The 21,631-nt window shown below is 38.9% G+C and overlaps 2 protein-coding genes across 2 annotated transcripts in view; both read right to left on the reverse strand.

Annotated features, from left to right (window-relative positions):
• LOC310993591 (venom phosphodiesterase CdcPDE) overlaps window positions 1–6,240 on the reverse strand; it is a 42,824-nt gene extending 36,584 nt beyond the window's left edge. Inside the window, exons 1-3 of the mRNA XM_083981988.1 lie at window positions 6,024–6,240; window positions 4,569–4,656; window positions 208–342 (exon numbers count right to left, since the gene is read on the reverse strand). Coding sequence (XP_083838114.1) covers window positions 208–342; window positions 4,569–4,656; window positions 6,024–6,065 — 265 coding nt within the window. The 5' untranslated portion in view covers window positions 6,066–6,240. The remainder of the gene's footprint in view (window positions 1–207; window positions 343–4,568; window positions 4,657–6,023) is intronic.
• A 7,054-nt stretch (window positions 6,241–13,294) lies between these two features.
• The window catches only part of enpp2l (ectonucleotide pyrophosphatase/phosphodiesterase 2-like), a 44,887-nt gene continuing 36,550 nt past the window's right edge, over window positions 13,295–21,631 (reverse strand). Inside the window, exon 25 of the mRNA XM_083981613.1 lies at window positions 13,295–13,939. Within this exon, the coding sequence (XP_083837739.1) occupies window positions 13,769–13,939 (171 nt within the window). The 3' untranslated portion in view covers window positions 13,295–13,768. The remainder of the gene's footprint in view (window positions 13,940–21,631) is intronic.

The following is a 21,631-nucleotide window of genomic DNA, read 5'->3' on the forward strand; positions in this document are numbered from 1 at the left end:
ATTATACAGGAAATACCCATAATAACATGTATACTGAAACTGTTGATGACATTTCCTATGGCATAACATGTTGCAACTATATGTGTATTTCACATTTGTAGGTTTAAAAAAGCAAATGTTTATATGTTTCTCATTGGATTTGAAAAAAACAAAAAACAAATCCCTCAGTCCAGGAAAGTGGTCTGGAAGGGGGTTTCTATGACTCACTTGGGATGGTGCAGATGTCGTGGTAGTCATAGCAGCAGCTGTTGCTGGCAGCGCAGCCCTCGTCACACCTGCAGCCGGGGATCTCGACGTCGTACGGCTCGTAGCATCGATTTCTGCAGGAAGTGTGTGGGACAACTGGAAGAGACAGAGAAGTTTTTCGATTCAGCTAATATCACTTTTATATGTTCAGTGTTTTTAAAAAATTATAATAATAAACTTAAACTCATGGATCTTTACAGGGTGATGTTAACACGTCTGCCTCGACCAGTTGGGTTTGAGAGGAGAATAATGATACTTTATCTTTTAAAATGTTTATATCATTAAATAGATGTAATATTTATTTCACAAATGTTTGCACATTTGATGTGCAGTTAAAATGTTGCAACATCTTAATTCTTTCATTCAAGTAGAAACTGCAACAATGTGTCATTTATTATTCAGAGAACAGTGTCCTAATCGTTCCCAAGCTCCCACACACCCTGCTCCGATTCACTTGATTAAGTTGATTAAAAACAACACAGTTCAATGAAGGGTTCAAAACAGCAATGTGGGTAGAATTTAAAGTGTCATTATTCACAATCTCACAACCAATCAAAGGTCTGGTTTGTAAACTTGTTGTTTTGCAATATTTATTTTTGTATGTTTTAAAAATAATGAACTTCATCTGTTTAATCAAAGTTCTATTCAAAGTTATTATAAATAGGGCCTGTTTTTCTGTATCTCTTGTTGCCATGAAACCTGTTTTACATACATTTTATGCACTAAATTCAAACTTTAAAATGTTCTCAAACATCAAATATCTGTATTACTTTATTTTCTCTACATTATGCACAACAAAACATTTCATATTTAGAAGAAATTAACTATTTTAACTTTTGTTACTTGTTTTTAGAACAGGACATACAACAGACCGAAGCTATAGTTCAGGCAGACAACAACATGCTGCAGCCAAGCTCAAGAATAATAATTCTAGCTTGTCATGCTTACGCTCGTCTTTCTGCATGTCGGCTGTGCAGTGGAGCATGTGACATGTTTGGGCCATCATGAGCTCACAGCTTCGTCCTTATTTGTCTTCAAACAGTCTCTTTTGTTTTGTGTGTGTGTGTGTGTGTGTGGGGGGGGGGGGGGATTCACAGTCGTCACTCTCATGTGCTCTCTCACACATGACATTTATTCCTATCCGTCATCTAGGTGTGAATCACCTGTACAGGGAAACTAACAACACGAGCCAACATGACGAAGCAGATTCTTTAACCTTTAACTCGCTTGTTGACGATTTAAGTTGCACAGGTTAGTCAGGTGCAACCCATCGGCCATGTATTGGTACATCCATTCATTTTCTTCCTTTTATGGGTGATTCTTCAACTGGCACATGACCTTATGACTTATACCCTATTTTAACTGTGTTTTTCTATTTTTAAAGCTCTCTTCTGGAACAAGAGTCATTTTGACATCATTGGTAACTTGTCAGCCAATTTTGTGACGTTAGTGATGCGTGATGGTGATGACAATTTTCCCCTTTTGGAGCAAAAGTCAGTTAAGTGTTAGATCTCCTGGCATAACTCAGTAGCTAATGTGCACTGGACACTGTATATGTGAATAAAGTGACATTTCTTCTCTCTGAACTAAAATATCCAAATGGAAACTTGTTCAGTGATGAAGCCTAATGAACATACACTCAGATCAAGATGCATGAATCTTCAAATTGCTCACATTTGTTGCCTCGTGGCGCCGGCAACAACAACTGAATAGTAGTTTGAAAAACCTTTATTGTACTAAAACAGTTGGTGTGATGGCAATGACACAACTATATATATTTTTAAAAAAAATTTCTAATTGCCCATTTATACACCAAATTAATTTAAAGGATGTTTTTTCATCTTATGAGACAATGCAAATTTGTATTATTTTACTACTATGAAGAATGTTCTAAAGTCTGAGTTGGGGTCAAGCCCAAAACATAAAAATTCTGGCATATGTGGCATACGATTTTCAAAAAATATTGAAATGCCATTTTGTTTTTTTTTACAATTTAGCCCCAACATATACAATAATTGTTTTTTTCTGAAATACACTGTATATATTGAAATTTCACCAGGGACAGAAAAAAATCCCTTTATTGAAGAATCATCCTTTAAAAGAAAAAAAAAATCCACACACCTCACTGGGGATGGGTTATATTAGAGCATTTTCCCAATACACCCTTGTTCCATAGAAATCTACGTTTGAGATCATTATCTGTGATGTCTCAAAGGAATATTCCCAAAATTGAATTAGTTATTAATATTTTGGCCAATTTCAAAATAAAAGAATCCCCCATTACTCACAGTGACCGCATGCCTCCCTGCTGATATGTCCAAAAATGCTGCCAAATGCTCTCTTATAGATCCCTGGAGACGTTCCACTGGGATGAACTGCCCATGAACAACCAGATTATGGCCTGGATGGCTTTTATCAGCCTCTCCCCACGCCTACGATATGACGTTAGATGGGTAACGAGCTCAGAATCATGTTCCTTTAGCCTCTGGAGACCTGTCCCACACTTTCACCTTCAAATTCACATAAAACAGGTCCTGTCCTGGCACCTTACCTCTTGCAAAACCAACACGTCATTAATCAATTTTGTGTCTTTTGAGAAATGTACTGTACGCTACATTATGTGCAACAAGTTCAACTTAAGGAAATTAATATGTACTCTGTTGATGTAAACTGAAAACCAAACTGAACAACATGAAACACTTGACACCTTTTCATTCATTCAGAAATGCATCACAATGCCAAGTGAAGAGCTCAGGCTCAGCACAGTGGTTCCTCCTATGAGTCAGCTCTTCGTCTGTGCTGCAGACATGCTCGAGAAAGGAGAAGGGCCAGAAAATGGAAATGGTCAGCTGAGTAATCAAATCACAGTCTAAGCACTAACGTGACATACTCAAGTGATTTACTCGTGCATGTCTGAAGCAGCGTGATACTGTGCTGAGTAAAGCTTCTGACAAGTTTGTAATGATGATGAGCAGCATATGTCACCTTTCTGGCGCTGTCATGCGTGAGAGAAGCTGGACTTGTCGGCTGCCTGAGACAGCAGATAAAAAGATAGTTCCCATGGCGCCTCTACTCTCTATCAACTGTTACTCATCGTCTAGAAGTTTTCAAGCTTTGTTTGCATTTAGGGGCAACTCCAGGAAACCCCAAAATCACCAGACAAACCAACTTCTTGATCTCACTACTATTTGTGATCTGTATTCTGAAACTGAGTCTAGCTGTCCTCGCTTCCTGTTACTCTGTGATGTCACAGTTCTCAGCCAAGCAGCAACAAAATGGGGGAAAAAAGTACAAAAAAAAAGTTCTGCATTAGCTAAAGCAGAAATAAACTGATTCTAAAACCTTTTTTGGTATCTACAGCCATCAACCGGCATGCAACGAAGCCTTTGGCCCATGTTGCGTTGAAGTAACTGTGTATTCTGTGTGCATCAGGTAGCACTGGCTCGGATCGACCATCTGACACTCGCAGCATCTGGTTTCACTGAGCGTTTACCAAAAACCTGCAACAGTGTTATTTAGTCGCTCAGCAAACACTGACCTGTTGTTACCACGGCGCCACAGAGAAGCCGCTCTGAGTGTAATACTGGAAAAAACATCAAATACGGGACTAACCTTAGGCGCCATAAAAAAAAAAATCATATCATATCTGAAAAGTCAACAAGGAGTTGACATTTTTAAAACTGTGACTCATGAGGTGAAGTGTGACTTGGAGGGTTTTTCTATTGTTTTGGTGATAAAATTCAAAATCTGGGGGTGTTGAAATGAAGAGGCTGAGTCAGTGAGTCACGAGTGTGAGAGGAGACACGGTGCACGGTGATCAACACTGAAGATAAATAAGAGTTGTTTGGTTGTTATATAAGCCTTAATTTTGATGTGGGCGAGTAGGAGCATGTTGGCATATGTCTGCTACGTTGTGAGGACCGGAACGAGTTTTTAACAAACAGAGTGAGGACATTTTTGGGAAGTGAGGACATTTTGGCCGGTCCTCACTTTTTCAAAGGGCTTTCTGAGGGTTAAGACTTTAGGTTATAATTAGGTTTAAATTAGGTTTAGAGTAATGGTTAAGTTTAGGCATTTGTTTTGGATGGTTAAGATTAGGATAAGGGGCTAGGGAATAAATACATTATGTCAATGACATGTCCTCACAAAGATAGATTTACAAGGATGTGTGTGTGTGTGTGTGTGTGTGTGTGTGTGTGTGTGTGTGTGTGTGTGTGTGTGTGTGTGTGTGTGTGTGTGTGTGTGTGTGTGTGTGTGTGTGTGTGTGTATGTGTGTGTGTGTGTGTGTATGTGTGTGCGTGTGTGTTGGTGTTTGACAGCACCTTTGTTCCGACATCTCTGCAAGTCCAATCCAAGACCGAGTCCAAGACCGAGGATTAGGGTTACGATTGATACGGCCAAGATACCTATCTGTAATGAACACACAAAAATAGATTTCCTCAGAGTGTGCTTTGACAGCTATGTGAGCTGCAAACAAATTCATAACGTACAGGATGGGGCATGCCCCGGTAACCAAAACCAAAAAAGGTTTCTCTCTCACACACACACACACACACACACACACACACACACACACACACACACACACACACACACACACACACACACACACACACACACACACACACACACACACACACACACACACTCCCTCTGAAGACTCTGAAGTCGTCAAGGATTTCTTGAGCTGCAGCCAGAAGTTATTAGAGCAAGAGAAACACCGCAGAGCAGCCTGTACCATGTCCCATCCCTGTGCAGCTGCAACAAGACTTGCTGCAGCTGCACAGGGATGGGGCAGCACCTCACGTAGAATAAATATGTATTTCAGCAATGGAGCAAAAGCAACAGGAGGGCAGATGTAATGCTAATGATCCTCATTCAATCTCAAGCTGTTCCAGGCAACACAACAGCAAGAAGCAAACATCATCATTATTATATGTGTCTAATAATCTTCTCATGCTTATCTGTGATTGGAGATATGAGAAAGGCACACATCACTGGAACCCATCTAAGTTAAACCTATGATCCATTGTTAAAGGGCATTTCCAGTCGTAATCAATGTTTGCCTTAGATATCAGGTCACCTATGATCAGTTCATTTCATACCATCCATACTCCCAACTGCAGCGTGTGGACGTTTATATTCGTTTTTGTTCAAGAATCTATCGTTTTTTCAATGTTCATTAATGGGCTCTGGATTCATCTTGAAATTGTTCTGTGGTCGCAAGTACAGTAACGTCCTTTTTTACCATCATTTAAATTTTAAAATTCACCTTACGATTAAATTAAATCTAAATGTTCACAACACAACGGTAGAGGGACTCTGAGGCGTTTGTTCTTTGACCCGGAAAGGAACAATGTGGAAGATGCGGTAAGTCCGAATTTTGATTTAATTTAATTGTAAAGCGAATTTTAGACTTTAAATGATTGTCAAAAGGACGTTACTTGCGACCACAGAACAATTTTAAAAGTAGTCCGGAGCCCATTAATGAACATTGGAAAAACTATAGATTCTTGAACTGATCATCGGTGAGCTGACATCTGAGGTAAACATTGATTACGATTGGAAATGCCCTTTAATTCAAAGAGTCTGCCAGTGTTTGGGCTTAAAGTATATAGACTTTCATCTGTGCCTCAACAGATGAGTAGAGATTACAAAACTCACACTATGCATATCTTGTGTTCAATATAACTCTTTCATTTAAAATTCTGTGTAAAACTAATAATAAATAAATAAATATGAGGCCTCAGTCTGTTAGAGTCAGAACCGGTACTTACAATGATCTTCTTCTTCCTCTGCGAGTCCTTCCCCAAACCCATGGTGACCACGAATGTGTCGCTCTCACACGCTTCTCACAGAGATATCACAGCAGTGACCTCTGGACCAGGCGTGAGCTGCAGATAAGTGACCGTAAAGAACATATATTACGACTGAGGAGATAACCCGCTCATCTCAGCTCTGTGTTTTGAGTCTGTCAGGACGCAGGTGGCTCAGCCCGACACCTTTCAACTCACACACAAGCTCATGCATACACGTGAGGTGAATAAGGTAGCAGGGTGCAGGTAATGATTAGCTGAGATCAGGAATTGGCTCAGCAGACGTCGAGCAGCAAAGCGAGCACAGATTCAAACTGTTATAGCGAGCCAAGTGGGTTTATCATAGTGGTTTATTGATCTCATGTCCAGCTGTGGTGCAGCTGCAGCCAGTAATATAGCCTACAGTAAATCAAATGTGAACTTGTGATCAGAGATGGGAAATGTGGCGTCATCAAGTTGTCTCCATGCCATTTGTTCTGCTCATGCACAGTTCTTCAACCAGGAAGGTGAGCTAATAAATTATCACCGTTCAGTGACTGACCACAGTCATGATATTGACTCATGCTTTGCTTCCAGTTCCTCGGAATAGCCGTAGCTGATTCAAAGCCGATGTCTCCGGTCCAATTAACAACCTTGATCTTGGAACTATGACAAACAGTTGGGCCTGATAAGCTCCCATAATGTTTTGAATTATGAAAAATCAGGACCTTTGCACTGAAAGACATTTGTACTGTAGATGTCACTGCAATGAAGTGAAGCGGAGTGAAATGAAGCAGTTGCGTTGTTGGGAATCTACCAACATACTTTCCACACTCGCAATGTAAGCAATATTGAGGAACGTACAGGATTAGTAAGAGTTTCTGAGTTTGTGCTGTGAGCGTACTGCACATACCGCACGGCCCCATGATGCATTCATTTGTGACTCAGGCAGAAGTTCCTGTTACTGACATTGCTGTACAGTTCACTGGCCGGTGAAATATCTAAAACCATGCTACCAGATTTATAAATAGCTGTTTCCTCTATAAATAGACTGATAGTTGGATTTTTTAAAAATCCTTGCTCATTCATAGACGTCTATAATGCCGTATAATCTACAGTTCACGTGGTAGATGGTAATGATATATTTACGCAAGACAACAGGTTGTGTTGGTTGTTGAAAATATAAGGTATGGTATGGGGACATGATGACTGTCTAAGGTCTCAGTGAAGTTGCTCTTCGGTATCTTGAGACAGCCATTGACCAATCACCATCATTAATAAATGCTCAACTGAGAATCAACCTTCCAGGGTCTAAAAGATCCTTCCATTGTTGATGCACTTCTCTCCGCTATCAACCACCCTCTCCTCATCTCCTCAAGGAATCATCTAAAACTTTTAAATCCTTGCCTGAAAAAAAAAGTGTTAACTAAATCCCACCAATCACAGCTGAACTTCTCCATCCTCAGTCTCTGTGTTTCATCCCAAACACACAGTGGTCCTTGTTCTAGGCAATGTTGTCTACTGATTCAAATACATATTTGAGACAATTACGTGATAATGTCAAGAAATTCATTGTCATGTCATCTTTTTCATGAAGGTAAAAGATTGCACATGCTTTTCATGCTTCAAATTTTTTGGGAAAGGCCAGAATTTTTCTCAACCAAGTCCTTTTGTCGATTACAATCAATTATTTCTGGTCTATTTCTTGGCGGTCAATCATTATATCTTGGCTATATTTCTCGACATTAAATCAACCGTTATTTCTAGGCTTTTTCTAGACATGACCATATTACTTGTTATTTCTTGGCTATTTCTTGACATTATCATGTAATTAGCGGCCTGTAAATTCAAGGGTTACGCAAGCTTTTTGTCTTTTAAGCTATCTTTTATTTTATACCACATTACAGTCAATTATGATGGTATTTTAATGTAATACATTGTTATTATTTATTTGTGAAGCGTGCTGGCCGGGTTGTGTTTTACTACTGTTGCAAATCATATTTCCTTCCTTTATAGGCTAATAAAGCCTTTCTTATCTAATCTAATTCAGACATCATTGTGCTGTCTGCAAAGCTGTGGCCCCCCAAAGACCAAACTGAAATGAGGCGATCTCAGTCTGCTTTTCACAAACCAGACTTCAGAAAGACAACTGTAACTAAACTAATCCACACTTCAGAATCTAAAACCTGGCTATGGTGCAATAAATCAATTACTAAATGAATCACATCCAACCACTCAGTTGAGTTTTCCTCCAGCAGAAAATGTAGTTCCATTTACAGAAGATATTTCTCAGACAGATCTGATTAGAATAAAATAAAATAAAATAAAATAAAATAAAATAAAATAAAATAAAATAAAATAAAATAAAATAAAATAAAATAAAATAAAATAAAATATTTTTCTGTTCTGAGTGATGTTTTCCTGTTCCTAATGTTTTTGATGTGGTTTTGTTACCTAACAATACAATATGTGAATCTTGGGTAAAGGAGCAGAACAGACTCAGAATCAACAAAACGTCCATCAGCAGTAGACATTGACTTCAGTCCGAAACTTTTTCAGCTTTACAACTGTGGGAAACTCCCGACCTTCACTGTTAATGATCCACCTTTTAATCCATTATCAACATGTTCAGTGGTGACGCCATTGCTTGGTTATCATTGTGCAATTACTGCCTGGCAAAATTAAATTACCGGGAAGACTTTTATTAGTTATTACGCTAGCCTGTTTTTCCTGTCTTTTTGTTTTGTCTTGTTGATTGCTTAATCATTTGACATCTGCAAGTTGATAATTTAATTAAAACATAATTATCTAAACAAAACAAATTGAAATGTCCAAAGAGAAGATTAATTGTTGCGGTTGAATTGATCAGAAACAAAGATAATATGACAGGTGCTAGATCAGCAGCCAAAAAGGTGCAAAATAGTGTTCATGTGTCATGTCAAGTTTTTGAATTTCCTCAATTTTTATGTTAATAATAATATTTATGTTTATTTTCTCAGAGCATGTCAGTGGGTTCTTTTGACAAAAAACTTTTTTAAAATTTTTTTTTAGCCAAATTAATAACAGTTTTGTCTCTGTTTTGAATCTGAAGGTCTAGAGAAAGCTTCACAGTAGGTAGTATTTTTGAGAGTAAGACTGCATTTGTTTAAATGATTTAAAGCTCCCATATTACTGACCAACACTGAAAGTTCCTTTTAAGTTTAAGGAAAATTTACGGGAAATCACGCTTTGGCTGCCAGACTCATCACTAATCAATCCAAATCATGAATGAACTTTTACACAGCACTGGCCCCGGGGAGAGTATTTGCGGGACAGTTTTCAAAGTAATTGTTTTCCTCATTTTAACTTTGGCGCAGACAATACAGAGTAAATATTCTGCAGAACAAAGGCAACTACAGTGGAAATAAAATAATGAGGGACTTTTTTTTTTTTTTTTTTTACTTTGTATGGGCTCTGGCTCTGATTCACAGTTCTGTTGTAAAAGAGGCCATTAGTGCTTTCCTGTTTACAAGCATTATGTTACGTCCAGGTTAGAGTCAGGTTCAGTGCATTTGCTTTATTTCCCAGCAGCTCAGAAATGTTTTTAAAAAAAAAAACAATGAAAACATGAAGACATAGGTTACACTCCATGTGAGGTGTCACGTACGGGTGTGTGTGTGTGTGGCGGAAGGGATTTCGTAAAGTGACCTGGATATCGGGTTGTATTGACGCAATGGCTGGCGGCCACTGTTGCCAAACAAGGCTGTGACTGATTGAGACCTGTTTAAGAGTGGATGATGAAGGAAATATAAAACAAAGAATAGTATGTATAAGGTGAGTCAGGAGAATATGTCACATCTTAACTAGCCTAATTCATAGGGGCATTGGTGCATTTGCACAATGGTTCTCAAGACAGCATGCACTTGCGTAAAATGCATTTACCGATTACTCTTGCGGTGAATTCCACCTAAAATGACTGTATAGCATATCATATGTCTGTGTTTCATTATTCACAAATGGTCAAGTCATTCTTGATCCCCAATTGCACAACTGAACACAACGACTACAGTATCTGCCGAGTGGTGTGTCCTACAGTATATGGTTTCTAACGTCCCCCAAAGCATTGAGATGAACCACTCACTGATTGTTTCAAGTGTGTCAAAGTAGGGGTACAGTATCTTTTTGTTTATGTTTTCTGACATTATTACTGTAGTTGTATGTAAATCAATCACTTGTAACAGTTTATTTTTCTCTTATTAAAGGTGGTTCAAAATGTATTTTCTACAACCTTGTTGAACTGTCAGGTTTCTGTTGATGGGGGAAAACTCAACTCCATTTTTTTCTCTTTTTTTGCATGCATTGCCTTATTATTGTGATGATTGTAGTGTAGGGATTAATGGTCTGCCCTCTACCCAGCAGCAGAGGTTACCTCAACTGTTGACTTCCATTGTAGTTCCTTGTTGTGAATAAAATCCTCACCTGTTTTGGTATTTCATCTGTTTTGGCTGGCTCCTTGGTAATCGTGCATTGTTCTTTTATTTGTCACTTCCCAGCATCTGCAGACGCCTTCAGGGAGCGAGGGAACATTGGAATTTTTACATTAGCAAGAGGGTTTGTATCCAAAGCTGTGAGACTCGGTGAGAGCTTTGCATATTTGCCCCAAGAATGTTTAAACATGACAATACAAACCGTTAAATGATGCAACTAATGACGTGATGAACGATAATAGCCATAGTGAATGAGCTGACCTGTTTAATTTGTGTGACGCAAAATGTACAGTGTTTAAACACAGCGATTTAAGTGATCGTGACATGTTGAAGAAATGTTTTTGATTACGCTCACAGATAAAACGCTTCTCAAGTCCAAAGTCACCTCCTGAGAAAGTGCTCAGGACCCAGTGACATCAACGCGACTGTATGTTTACAATGTCGGTCATTCAAAAAGCATTTAATCTGCTAGAAAAAACAACAAATACCTGTGTGCAAAGCCAAAACAGCAGCGTGCGTCAGTGACGAGCTGCATGTGTAAACACCTTGTAGGAACTCAAAACGTAATAACGGCCAATAATGCAATAACTGTCAATAACGTAATAATGTTGGCCATTTTAAATGTAGTAAAGCCAATAATGTAATAACTTGCCAATAATGTAATAAAATATTACATACAAAAAGTTATTGTTAACACTGTGTGGGAACTGTATTATTTTTTGTTTACTGTTGTATATGTTTCTCTTTGAATTGTAATTTTGTGAAGCACTTTCTGAATTTTCTGTGAAAGGCACTATTATAAATGTATTACTATTATTACGTTATTGACTCAAGCATCTTATTAACATTGAATGTTACATTATTGGCCGTTAGTACATTTTGGGTTGCTATTCACCTGACCCCTGACGCAACAGGGAGTTAGCAGCCAGGTAAATCACTGCTGCTGCAATTTGCTTAACAAGTAAATAGGAAAAATAAATTACTTCCAGTCAATGTTCTTCAGTTCTCTGTGGCTTTTATTTGCAAGACAATAAATTGAAACAAGGCTTTGATGTACATCTTGGAAACCTCCACTGTTGTTTCATTGCTTAGTTTATTTATTCTGCTGATTATCACAACAGCTATTATCGTAATGACTTATCTAGGAGGTAAATTCCAAACTCCGGTGTGGTTTTTATTTATACAAAGTGTAAAATGAGCAAGACAAATTGGGAGATTAGGCGGCGGTGGTGGAAAAGGTTTGAAAATTGGTTTCCCATAAGGATGCAGTTAGAGCTTTACCCTTAACACGTGTGGTGACCTCCTACAGTAAGTCTCTTTTATACAAGTCAGCACCTCTAAAACAATTGTGCTTTTCCATCAGCATTTAATGACCTTCTTCTCACAGTTAGGCACCTACAGCACACAGATTTGCAGAGACACAAATTATTATGTTAGACATTTTAGGAATATTAAGCACAAGTTTCACTTCCAAATAGCGTGAGTGGTCGTGGGTTTAAAAGTTAAAATGTTTTGTAAGCCTGCCTCGGACTAATAAGCCTCTCCACAACAAATTTGTTGAGGAAAATGTTTTCATGCCGAGGGTAGAAAAATTTCAAGCTAAATCATTTCCCTTTACAGCAGAATCACTAGGAGGGAGAAGAAAGCACAACATCCATCATCTGTTTCTATTGTATTACAAAAGAACAGGGACTGATTTGTTACATTGACACTAGGTGCTGTTATTATTATGATGCTACATAATAAATATGAAAAATTGTATAAAAATATACACCTAGATGATCAGCTGAGACAGAAGGAGAGCAACAGAGATGTGAAAACTTGAGAAAAGTATTGCTGTGCATGTGTGTGCGTGTGTGTGTGTGCACCAGGGTTAGAAATTTACAGTTTTTCTTTTAAGGAGTCATTTCTGTTCTTTATGGGAAAGCATTTCTCTTTTTTTTTTATAATTTGTGACATTAATATATTAGTCTGTTTTTGTTCGTTGACATTTCCCAGCATGTTTGGTTTTTACCAAATTGCTATTGTCGCATTCTTTTGTATTGGTGAATATTAACATTTAATACCTCACTGGGATTGTTTAAGTTGTCTTGAAGTCTTAACGAGTTGAGAATGATCATGCTGTAACTGTGGTGAACACTGTGAAACCTAGTAAACACTAAAACATTTCCAGAAAGTTCTCGTGCGAATGTGACAAGATTTTTCTGGACACTGGTGATCAAATGGATGTTGTCTTAGAGGAATCTTTGTTTTTTGTTATTTGTTTCTTGCCCAGAGAGGTGTAAATACCAAGCACCAAGCTGTGTGTGCATGTGTTATAGATTAAGCTAGGAGCTACAGTAAGGAGATGTTGAGCACAGCACAAACACTGAAAACTGAGGGAAACCGATGTGGTTCTGTCTGAGGGCAAAGACATCTCTACCTACAGTATACCAGCACGGCTAAAGCCAAACATTTTGTTGCCTTTGCCTTTGGACCGAACCAAGCTAGCTGTTTCCTTATGTTTCCAGTCTTTATGCTGAGCTAACTATGTCCCATCTGACTGAGGAGAGCTGAGTGTTTTTCCCAAACTTCCAAACTGTTTACAGAACCTTTACAGAACTTAAAATAAAGTGTGTTTTAACATTTTAAGTACAAATGACTAAACATTTCTTTTCAGGCAGCAACTGACTTCTAATTGTTTCCACACGGCATGAAAATGTCATTTAAAGGCTGGATTGGAAAGTCATCACTGTGGATCTTCTATCTATCATAATCCTCGAGATCTATGAAGCAAGTTTCAACAGGTGACTAATTGATCTTTATGAGTAAGAAAGGACATATTATTTTTCACTCCACAAGGCAGGGTCAGTAAGGATAGGATGTACACGTCATTTATATTTATGGAGCAAAAACACTGGTATAGTTCTTTATGTGTGCATGAAAATGTACTGCATATACTATAAAACTGTGGTGGCAGCTGTTAGAAAAGTCCCACATCCTGCATCATTCCTGTTGTAACTTATTCTTTCTCAGATTTCTTGGATAGTATTGGATATTCCTATGTTAATCTTTAGACTACTACTTGCCGCTAGTAAACCACTCTTTCAATCTTTTCAAATTTCAAAAATGCACTCCCCTTCCCAAGCGCTTCCCAGCAGTTCCTCAGGAGTGGAACGATGCGCTGGCTGTCCAGCGGGCATGTGGTGAAAATGCAGGACTTCTATAAAAACAAAAAAACGGCTATGTCTTGTAGGTGTGTTTGTCTCTCTCTATGTGCGTCTAGTCGTCACTCTCAAAGGGGTCCAGGCGGGTTTTGAGGCTCAGGGTGCTGGTGTAGGTGAGGTTGGTGGATCGGTACAGGTCCAGGCCCGTCAGGATCTCCACATCTCTGACTCTGGCCGTGTGGAGCTTCAGCAGGTCTTCAACCCACTGTGACTCATCCTCAGCGCTCTGCGGAGACACAGACAGGATGTGGTTATTCACTGTGGATTCAATCACTGAGCTTTAATTGATGTTTATAGAGAGATGACAAGGGGCATACAGCACAATGACTCTCTGAGAACTTTGTTAAAAAGGCCCAGATGGACCAGCGCCACTGAAATGTTTGTGACTGCTTCAGCGAACACTCTCCAAACTGTTTCTAAGAATCTAAATAACTCGGAAAACCAGAATGTTTTGGAATTGACAAACATCACGTACAGTGCCACATGCTGCACGTCACAGCTCTGGAAACACTGTTATAAGTGACAGAGTTGTGTTAGAGGCAAATTCATGCAAAACCGCTGATTCGCGTTCCTGTCAGGGGCAGTTTTTCAGAAAGCGGTCTCTGCATTTGCCTCTAAAACAACTCTGTCTGGTAACGTTCTGTTATTATCTCATAGCGTGGTGAATGTGCAGGTCACAACTTGTCCACCAGAGCGTTTTGGAGTTGTTGGATTGTGTATTTGATGAGTTTGATGAGGGAAACCAAGAAATCCCATTAGCCTCCATATAGCGTAGCTCTGAGCAGCTTGCGGCTCTGCTCCGCCGTTCTAAAAATAGCTTGCACCGACAATTAAAGGTAACAAACCTACTGCTAAGACTATAGGGATTATGGCAATGGGCCAATTTGCCAAAATATTGAACTATCCCTTTAATGATTATTTTAATTGGACCTACCAGACAAGAAAAATTATGAAAAGCCCAGTCTACGTGTTGATAAATGGAATGATGACGAATGAAGAATGTGTTGCTTCAGGTGCCAGTTAGTGGAAAGTTCAGTTTGACTTAATTGACACCATAAAAGGATGATGGTTCAGCTTTTTTCCAGAGCTGCCTGACACACTTCCGGACCCCAGACTGCATGTTACTTCTTGAAATAACACACTCACCTCATTCATTTAAACTTGTTGGGAGTTTTAATGGACAAGGTAAGTGTGTGGTTTTTTAATAACCTTAAAGCACTGTTTACCTTCATTTAAAAAAAAAAGTTACGAGACCAGCATCAGGCTCTAGCAAAATAACCACGTGAACTGGTTTCTACACACATACCAGAACCACACATTCACCTGAGAAATCCCACACTTCTGTTGCAGTGTGTGTTTTATCATTAATTAATTACCCCAAAGATGGATAAATAAAGAGAGTGAACAATTAAACAACACCAATTTCATTCCACATACCTGCTGTAAATAATCGTCATAGATTTCAATCATTGTGTAAATAACTTTACTGATCAACTGACCCTGTGAATTTTGTCTTGTGGTTGTTTAGAGCACGAGTTCAAAGTAGAATAAGCGCTGCAGCGGTATGTCTCCATACATTAGGTTGCATTAAATAAGGTAATAATCTGTTCCTGAGTTGTAATAACAATAATGGCCAGATGCAGAACATAATGATGTCAGGTTTTTTTGAAGATGAAAAAAAGGTATAAACTGTAAGAAAACTGTAAGTCACTCACCCATCATTGTACTTGTACACCTTCATCTATAAAGCAATTATTGGACTACTTCCCTCATACCTCTGCACCTATACCTCACTCTCCCATTATACAGATTGCGCTCTCTGGACTTTTTATCGACCTCTGTCCCTTAGAAGTCGTACTGAGTTTGGGAAGATGTAGCCTGCTCTGATCCCTCTGGCTGGAACGATCTCCAAAAAACACTAAAACTACAGGCATTTATCACTATTTCCGATTTTAAAACCAGACTTAATGGCTTTTTAATGGCAAATTATGGAGCGTGTAAATGTTTTACTGTTTAGTATTTTAGCATCACTGGATTAGGGTTCTTTTAGTGTGTATTGTTGTGCATTGAACATAGGGCTCTGGACATCATTTACCATTTATTTTTTCTCTCTTTTCTCTCTCTCTAATGTCTGTCCCTTCTTCTTTGTGTGTATCTTGTTTTCTGCTTTCTTGGCCAGGCCTTGCTTGGAAAATAGATAGTTTTTTATCTCAAGCAATCTGCCTGGTAAAATAAAGGTAAAATAAAAAATAAATAAGAAAACAACATGACACATGCTGACATGCAGTTCATTAATTACGCTAATTGTGTGTACTGAACATGTGTCACAGAGACAGGGAAATGGTTACTCTTTTTATTACATTTCATAAAAGGTTTAGATAACAACACTGTCTGACTCATTTAAACGCTCATGAAAAGAACTCCCCGTGCCCCAAGGACAGCTGAATAACCTCTATAACAATTAGTCACTCCCCCAAGTTAATCATAACAAGAAAAACAAACCATTCTTCAGTGCAATACCTCAATGCAGATTTTACTTCATTCAAAACCAGTTTGTCGGTCTCTACAGTTTCATAATCAAGTAAAAGAGATGTCATCTTGTTGACAGATCTCTGCTACAGTTTCACCTTAGGGATAGGATGACGCTGTGGAAGCACTGGAGTTGTGCATGAAATCCGAGAAGCTGCAAGAAACTTCGCCATTTACTGTTCATCAAAATGTTAATTAGTCTAATAAATCATGTGGTCAGATCAAAGACCACTGGCGGATATTCATAAGAGTTCCCCGTCAACAAGATCTGCTCTGGTGTGATTCAAATAAATTCAAGAATGAGCACAAAAGCATCAACAAAGGTGACGTGATCATCTGTACAGCTGCAAATAATCATTCATCCAGCATCTGCTTGTGTATCTGAGCAGAGAATTATTAGATACTTATAACATACTTACATACATTTTATACTAATAAACATATTTTAATTTGGTGCTCTGAATGATAGTCATTCATCTGCAGTAAATTCATCCACTGCAAATATTGAGGTTTGGCTCGTCTGTCTTGTCTATGAGGTAGGCCTTGTTAACTCTCCCAACCTAAATACCTGATGACTGACGAAATCCTCTCTGCGGTACATTTCCATCAGGTCTTAAAAGCTCTGACTTCAAATCACTGTTGGCAAAACACCATTTTTACACCTTGTTTATTGTCTTTTCTCTTATTTGATGCCATTGGTCCACAGGCACCAGCTCAGCAATCTCAACCAGTTTTAAAACCTGCAGTGCAACCCTCTTTGGCACTGGCAGTATCGCACGGTTGCATCATTTGGCAAATGTAGCAAAATACTACTACACAAAAGAACTCATCAAGTTACGACAGAAAGTATGTTGATGAATACGTATCTCAGCAATCTGGGTGAAGGTCACTGGAAATAAAATGCCATACTCCAGTATGTCATATGCCAATTATTCACCTGGGAATTACCACAATGAAAGAAAAAAAAGTCACATAAAAGGTCATTCTGTAAACCACCCTGCCTTAGAGGTGAAAACATACAGTAGCAACCCACTTATATGTCCGTCCTGGGTGAGGGATCCCTCCTCTGTTGCTCACCCTGAGGTTTCTCCGATTTTTCCCTGTTAAAAGGGTTTTCCATGGAGTTTTTCCTCAGTCGATGTGAGGGTCTAAGGACAGAGGATGTTGTTACGATGCCATGTAAAGCCCTTTGAGACAAACTGTTTGTAAAAACGGGCTATACAAATAAAATTGCCTTGCCTTGCCTTATATATATATTGGCAATGCCCATTTTTAGACAATTTTTGGAAGTCAAGTTTTGCTACAGCGAACAACGCACTAGAAGTTGACCTGGCAAAAGACCCTATGACGGATGAAAACAGATGGCTTAAACAGGATACCCCCACCTATGATGAATGGCGAACAATTCTAAGGAATATTTACACAATGGAAAAAATCACATACATTATAGAAAGAAGTGTTTATAGAAAGATGGTTACATCAATGGAGTTGGTGGGGGAACAAATGGGTTGCTTACTCAAAGAGTTTCTCGTCTTTGTTTGTTTTTTCAAGATCAGAGCTGGATACCCAGATTTATGTGCTGATATAATAAACTGAACTGAAGTAGTAGTAGTAGTAATTGTTAATCAGCCTGCCATTGTATTTTTTAATTATTATTTTGAAAGATTTATCCAGAAATAATTTGTAGCACATTTGTAGTAAAGGCAACCAATGATGAGAGTTCATTGTGCAACTGATGAACGTCAATATATCTATCTAGCCTGAGTATCTTATATATAAGCCAGAGTCAAACAAGCCCACTATTCATTACAGCACTGTAACAGCCTGTGTTTTGCACCAGTTATGTTCCTTTGTCCCTGCTTGACCACCTTTCTACTCAGCTGCCTCTTTTTCAAGGCTCATTGAGACACCTTCATCCCAAAAGTCAGCATTACGTATTATAAGACCACAGGCCCAGACCGATATGATCCACGATGATAATAGATTAAGCTTCAGGGGAATTTGTCTTTGTTCTTCTTGCCATTTGGAGACATAATATTATGACTATAACAAAGGTTGCATCACAAGCGAAAGACTAATATTAATTGCCTGTGAAAATGAGTCATTCAATAATGTGCTCATAAACAAAGGTGTCAGTGTCCCTGAGTGACACATATGCAGGTATATTTTCGATAGTTAATGATCAGTTGTTTCAAATGTTTTTCCTTTCCAAAACCCTAACCCCAGTCATCAACCAGCAGTGCTCTGTCTCCTTACACATGCATTTTGCAAACTGGAGCACGTTGACTTCCACTGCACTGGCCTTGTACAGTGGCAAATGGTGAGTGTACGCCACACAGGACTTGTCCCAACCTCTGGTCAAGGTCTGGGAAACTATTTTGTGTTGACATTTCAATAAAATGTCTCAATCCTCAAGTTACTGTTGGCTTTTTTCAATATTTAACCAAGGTGATAATGTTCTCTAACCCCACAGCCCCCTCCCACAACTCTCATAAATGTTTCAGTTGGTTTTCACATCCATCTGTTCTGTGCTGTGAATTTTTATTAGTCTGGAAAGATGACAAGTAATGATGGTCCAATATGAAGCCTACAGCGCATGTACATTGATGATGACCATGTAGTGAAGAAGCCATCATGAATATCAATATCTCAAACTCATCAAATACACAATCCAACAACTCCAAAACGCTCTAGTGGACAAGTTGTGACCTGCACATTCACCACGTTACGGAACATTACGAGACGGAGTTGTTTTCGAGGCCAATGCAGAAAAACTGCCTCTGATGGGAACGCCCATCAGCTGTTTGCATGAATTTGCCTCGAAAACAACTCCGTCTCGTAATGTTCTGTTATGATCTCATAGCGTGGTGAATGTGCAGGTCACAACTTGTCCACCAGAGCGTTTTGGAGTTGTTGGATTGTGTATTTTATGAGTTTGATGAGGGAAACCAAGAAATCCCATTAGCCTCCATAGTGTAGCTCTGAGCAGCTCGCAGCTCCGCCGTTCTAAAAAATAGCTTGCACCGACAATTAAAGGTAATGAACCTACTCCTAAAACTATAGGGATTATGGCAATGGGCCAATTTGCCAAAATGTTGAACTATCCCTTTAACTAGTACAAGTTATTATTCTGTTGATATTTAATTTCTCTGTCATTGCTAATAAAACCGTGAGACACACTTCGGTGAAGGTTTGGAGACACATAAACACTGACTGCTGTTCAGCGCATGACTGACCGCTGATCAGTGTCAACTGACACTCAGAGGATTTATGACAGTTTGTACAGTTCACACAGTAGTGAGAACAAAAGGTCATGGTCTGGTGAGCAATAAACAGGATCAATCATTTGAAGATTAGTGTCAGGTTGAGGAGAGGTCAGTGACGATTGCTACTGGTATCAGAATATTTCGGCCTTTTCTATAAGGTTTTACAGTTGAGTCTTTTTCCCTGTGCAACTTTCTAATATATAAAATGCAGAACATTGGAGTCCACAGGAAAGAAAAGGCTGTAGCTACATCTTCCTGATTTTAGGAAGTAAATAGCCATGATTGCTGCAGACACTGTAAAGGTGGATTTCCTGTGGTCGTTGCCACTCAGAAAACACACTGCAATCCATCAGCTCATCAAGCCCAACAGAATATACTTACTAATCTTACAGCAACATTTTGACTGATTGTCATTTTCAGTTTGGTAAATTATATAGGTTCTATGTTACAGCTCAGTCAACACCGTGTCTTATTCCCAGTGGTTTAAAGATGTCATAAAAGAAATGCTCTTTTTTCAAAAAATATCCATCGAGAGTGGAAAACTGGATGACACAGAAAGGAAAAAAAAAGTTGGAACTAGTTGGAACTATTGGCAATGGAACAGGTCACTATGTGCTGCACCTGGTTTTGCACAAGTCTAATAAAAATAGACTGTTGTAGGCTGAATTAATGGCTTCCTTGGCAACTGATTAATTTCACAGATTTCCTCCACAATTCTCAAGAAACCTAAACCAAGCAGCACCGTCATTTCAGTTTTTATCATGTGACAGTTGTTTAGAGGCTCTTTTAAGTGGTAATTGTAACAAGGGCTACATTTGAAACCCATTACAGATGTAGTCGGCTATTTAAACATTAGTTGGTTCCAGGGGCCTTAATCAAAGGCTCACATAATGTCAAATACTCACGAACTTCAGTATTACAGGGAATCTGATACGATGCCTTTGCACTTACACAGCACTATCCCACAATGTTTGAAGTAGGGTTTAATCCCGGGACCCAGGATTCCCAGGAAATCTGATCAAAATTATTTCTGGATTCCCGGGAAAGGTTATGACGGGAAACCGGGGAAATAGCCAAATAAAAGATGTTAATCTGTTTCAGAAGGGTCAAATTAAATTAAATTTGGTTAGGAACTGTCCAACCCATTATTAAAAACTGGGAGGATAGTGGGGAACCATCTTATTCAAGGAAGAAATGTGGTCCGATGTGACCACAGAGTCAAGACCTTAACCCCAATGAGAATGAGAAAAATGAATGCAACTCTGGACGGACATAGCAGAAGTGGTCCAATGAAATGTTAGAGTGTGTGACTTTTTTTTTTTTTTGGACAGGCAGTGTATATAAAATGTATAGCAATGGAAACAGACCACACTCTTGTGGAGAGCTGGTGGACGAGAGCTTCTTTGTAGACAAGGCACAATTTGGTTCCGAGTTGTTTTAGACGACATTAGCCTTAGCTTAGTGTAGCCTACCTATAGCTAGCTTGTTTTCTGTGTTGCAATCATGTAAATGAACATCTGGAACAAGATGTTGTTGTACACTCCTCCCACTGATGTTATTTCAAATTGCAAGATGCAGGATAAGATTTAAAGGTCGGTGAGATGACAGATGATTTGATGCAACAAACAGACCATTACATTCTTCAACTATGCCAGAGATTACATCATAGGACTCCCACAATAAAACTAAAAGACAGACGGGATCAACGAGTGCATCAACAAATGGTGAGACTGCGACTGGCATCTATGCAACTCGCACGCTGGCTGCTCGCACGCACAGTACAAATAGTCTGGTGGTCAAATGCTTATTGTGAGCCAAAAAAATATGCTTCCACGCATTAGCCATAGTGTTAGCATGCTAACACTTCAACTACAAAGTATAGCCGAGTCCGACTGGAATGTCATCAGTTTTACAGGTATAATATAGTTAACTTTGACCCTAGTATGTCGCTAGTCAACGGATCAGTAAAATTACGAGTTTTGGGGGGTAACATGACAATGTCAACCAAATTACATCCTACCAAGTAACTGTTGTGAGTGGCTGTGAGGGTCTAAGGAGGATGTTGTTGTTGTTATGCTTATTGTGTAAAGCCCTTCAAGACAAGCTGTTTGTAAAAATGGCCT

This window comes from Trachurus trachurus, assembly GCF_905171665.1.
Source record: "Trachurus trachurus genome assembly, chromosome: 11".
NCBI lineage: Eukaryota > Metazoa > Chordata > Actinopteri > Carangiformes > Carangidae > Trachurus > Trachurus trachurus.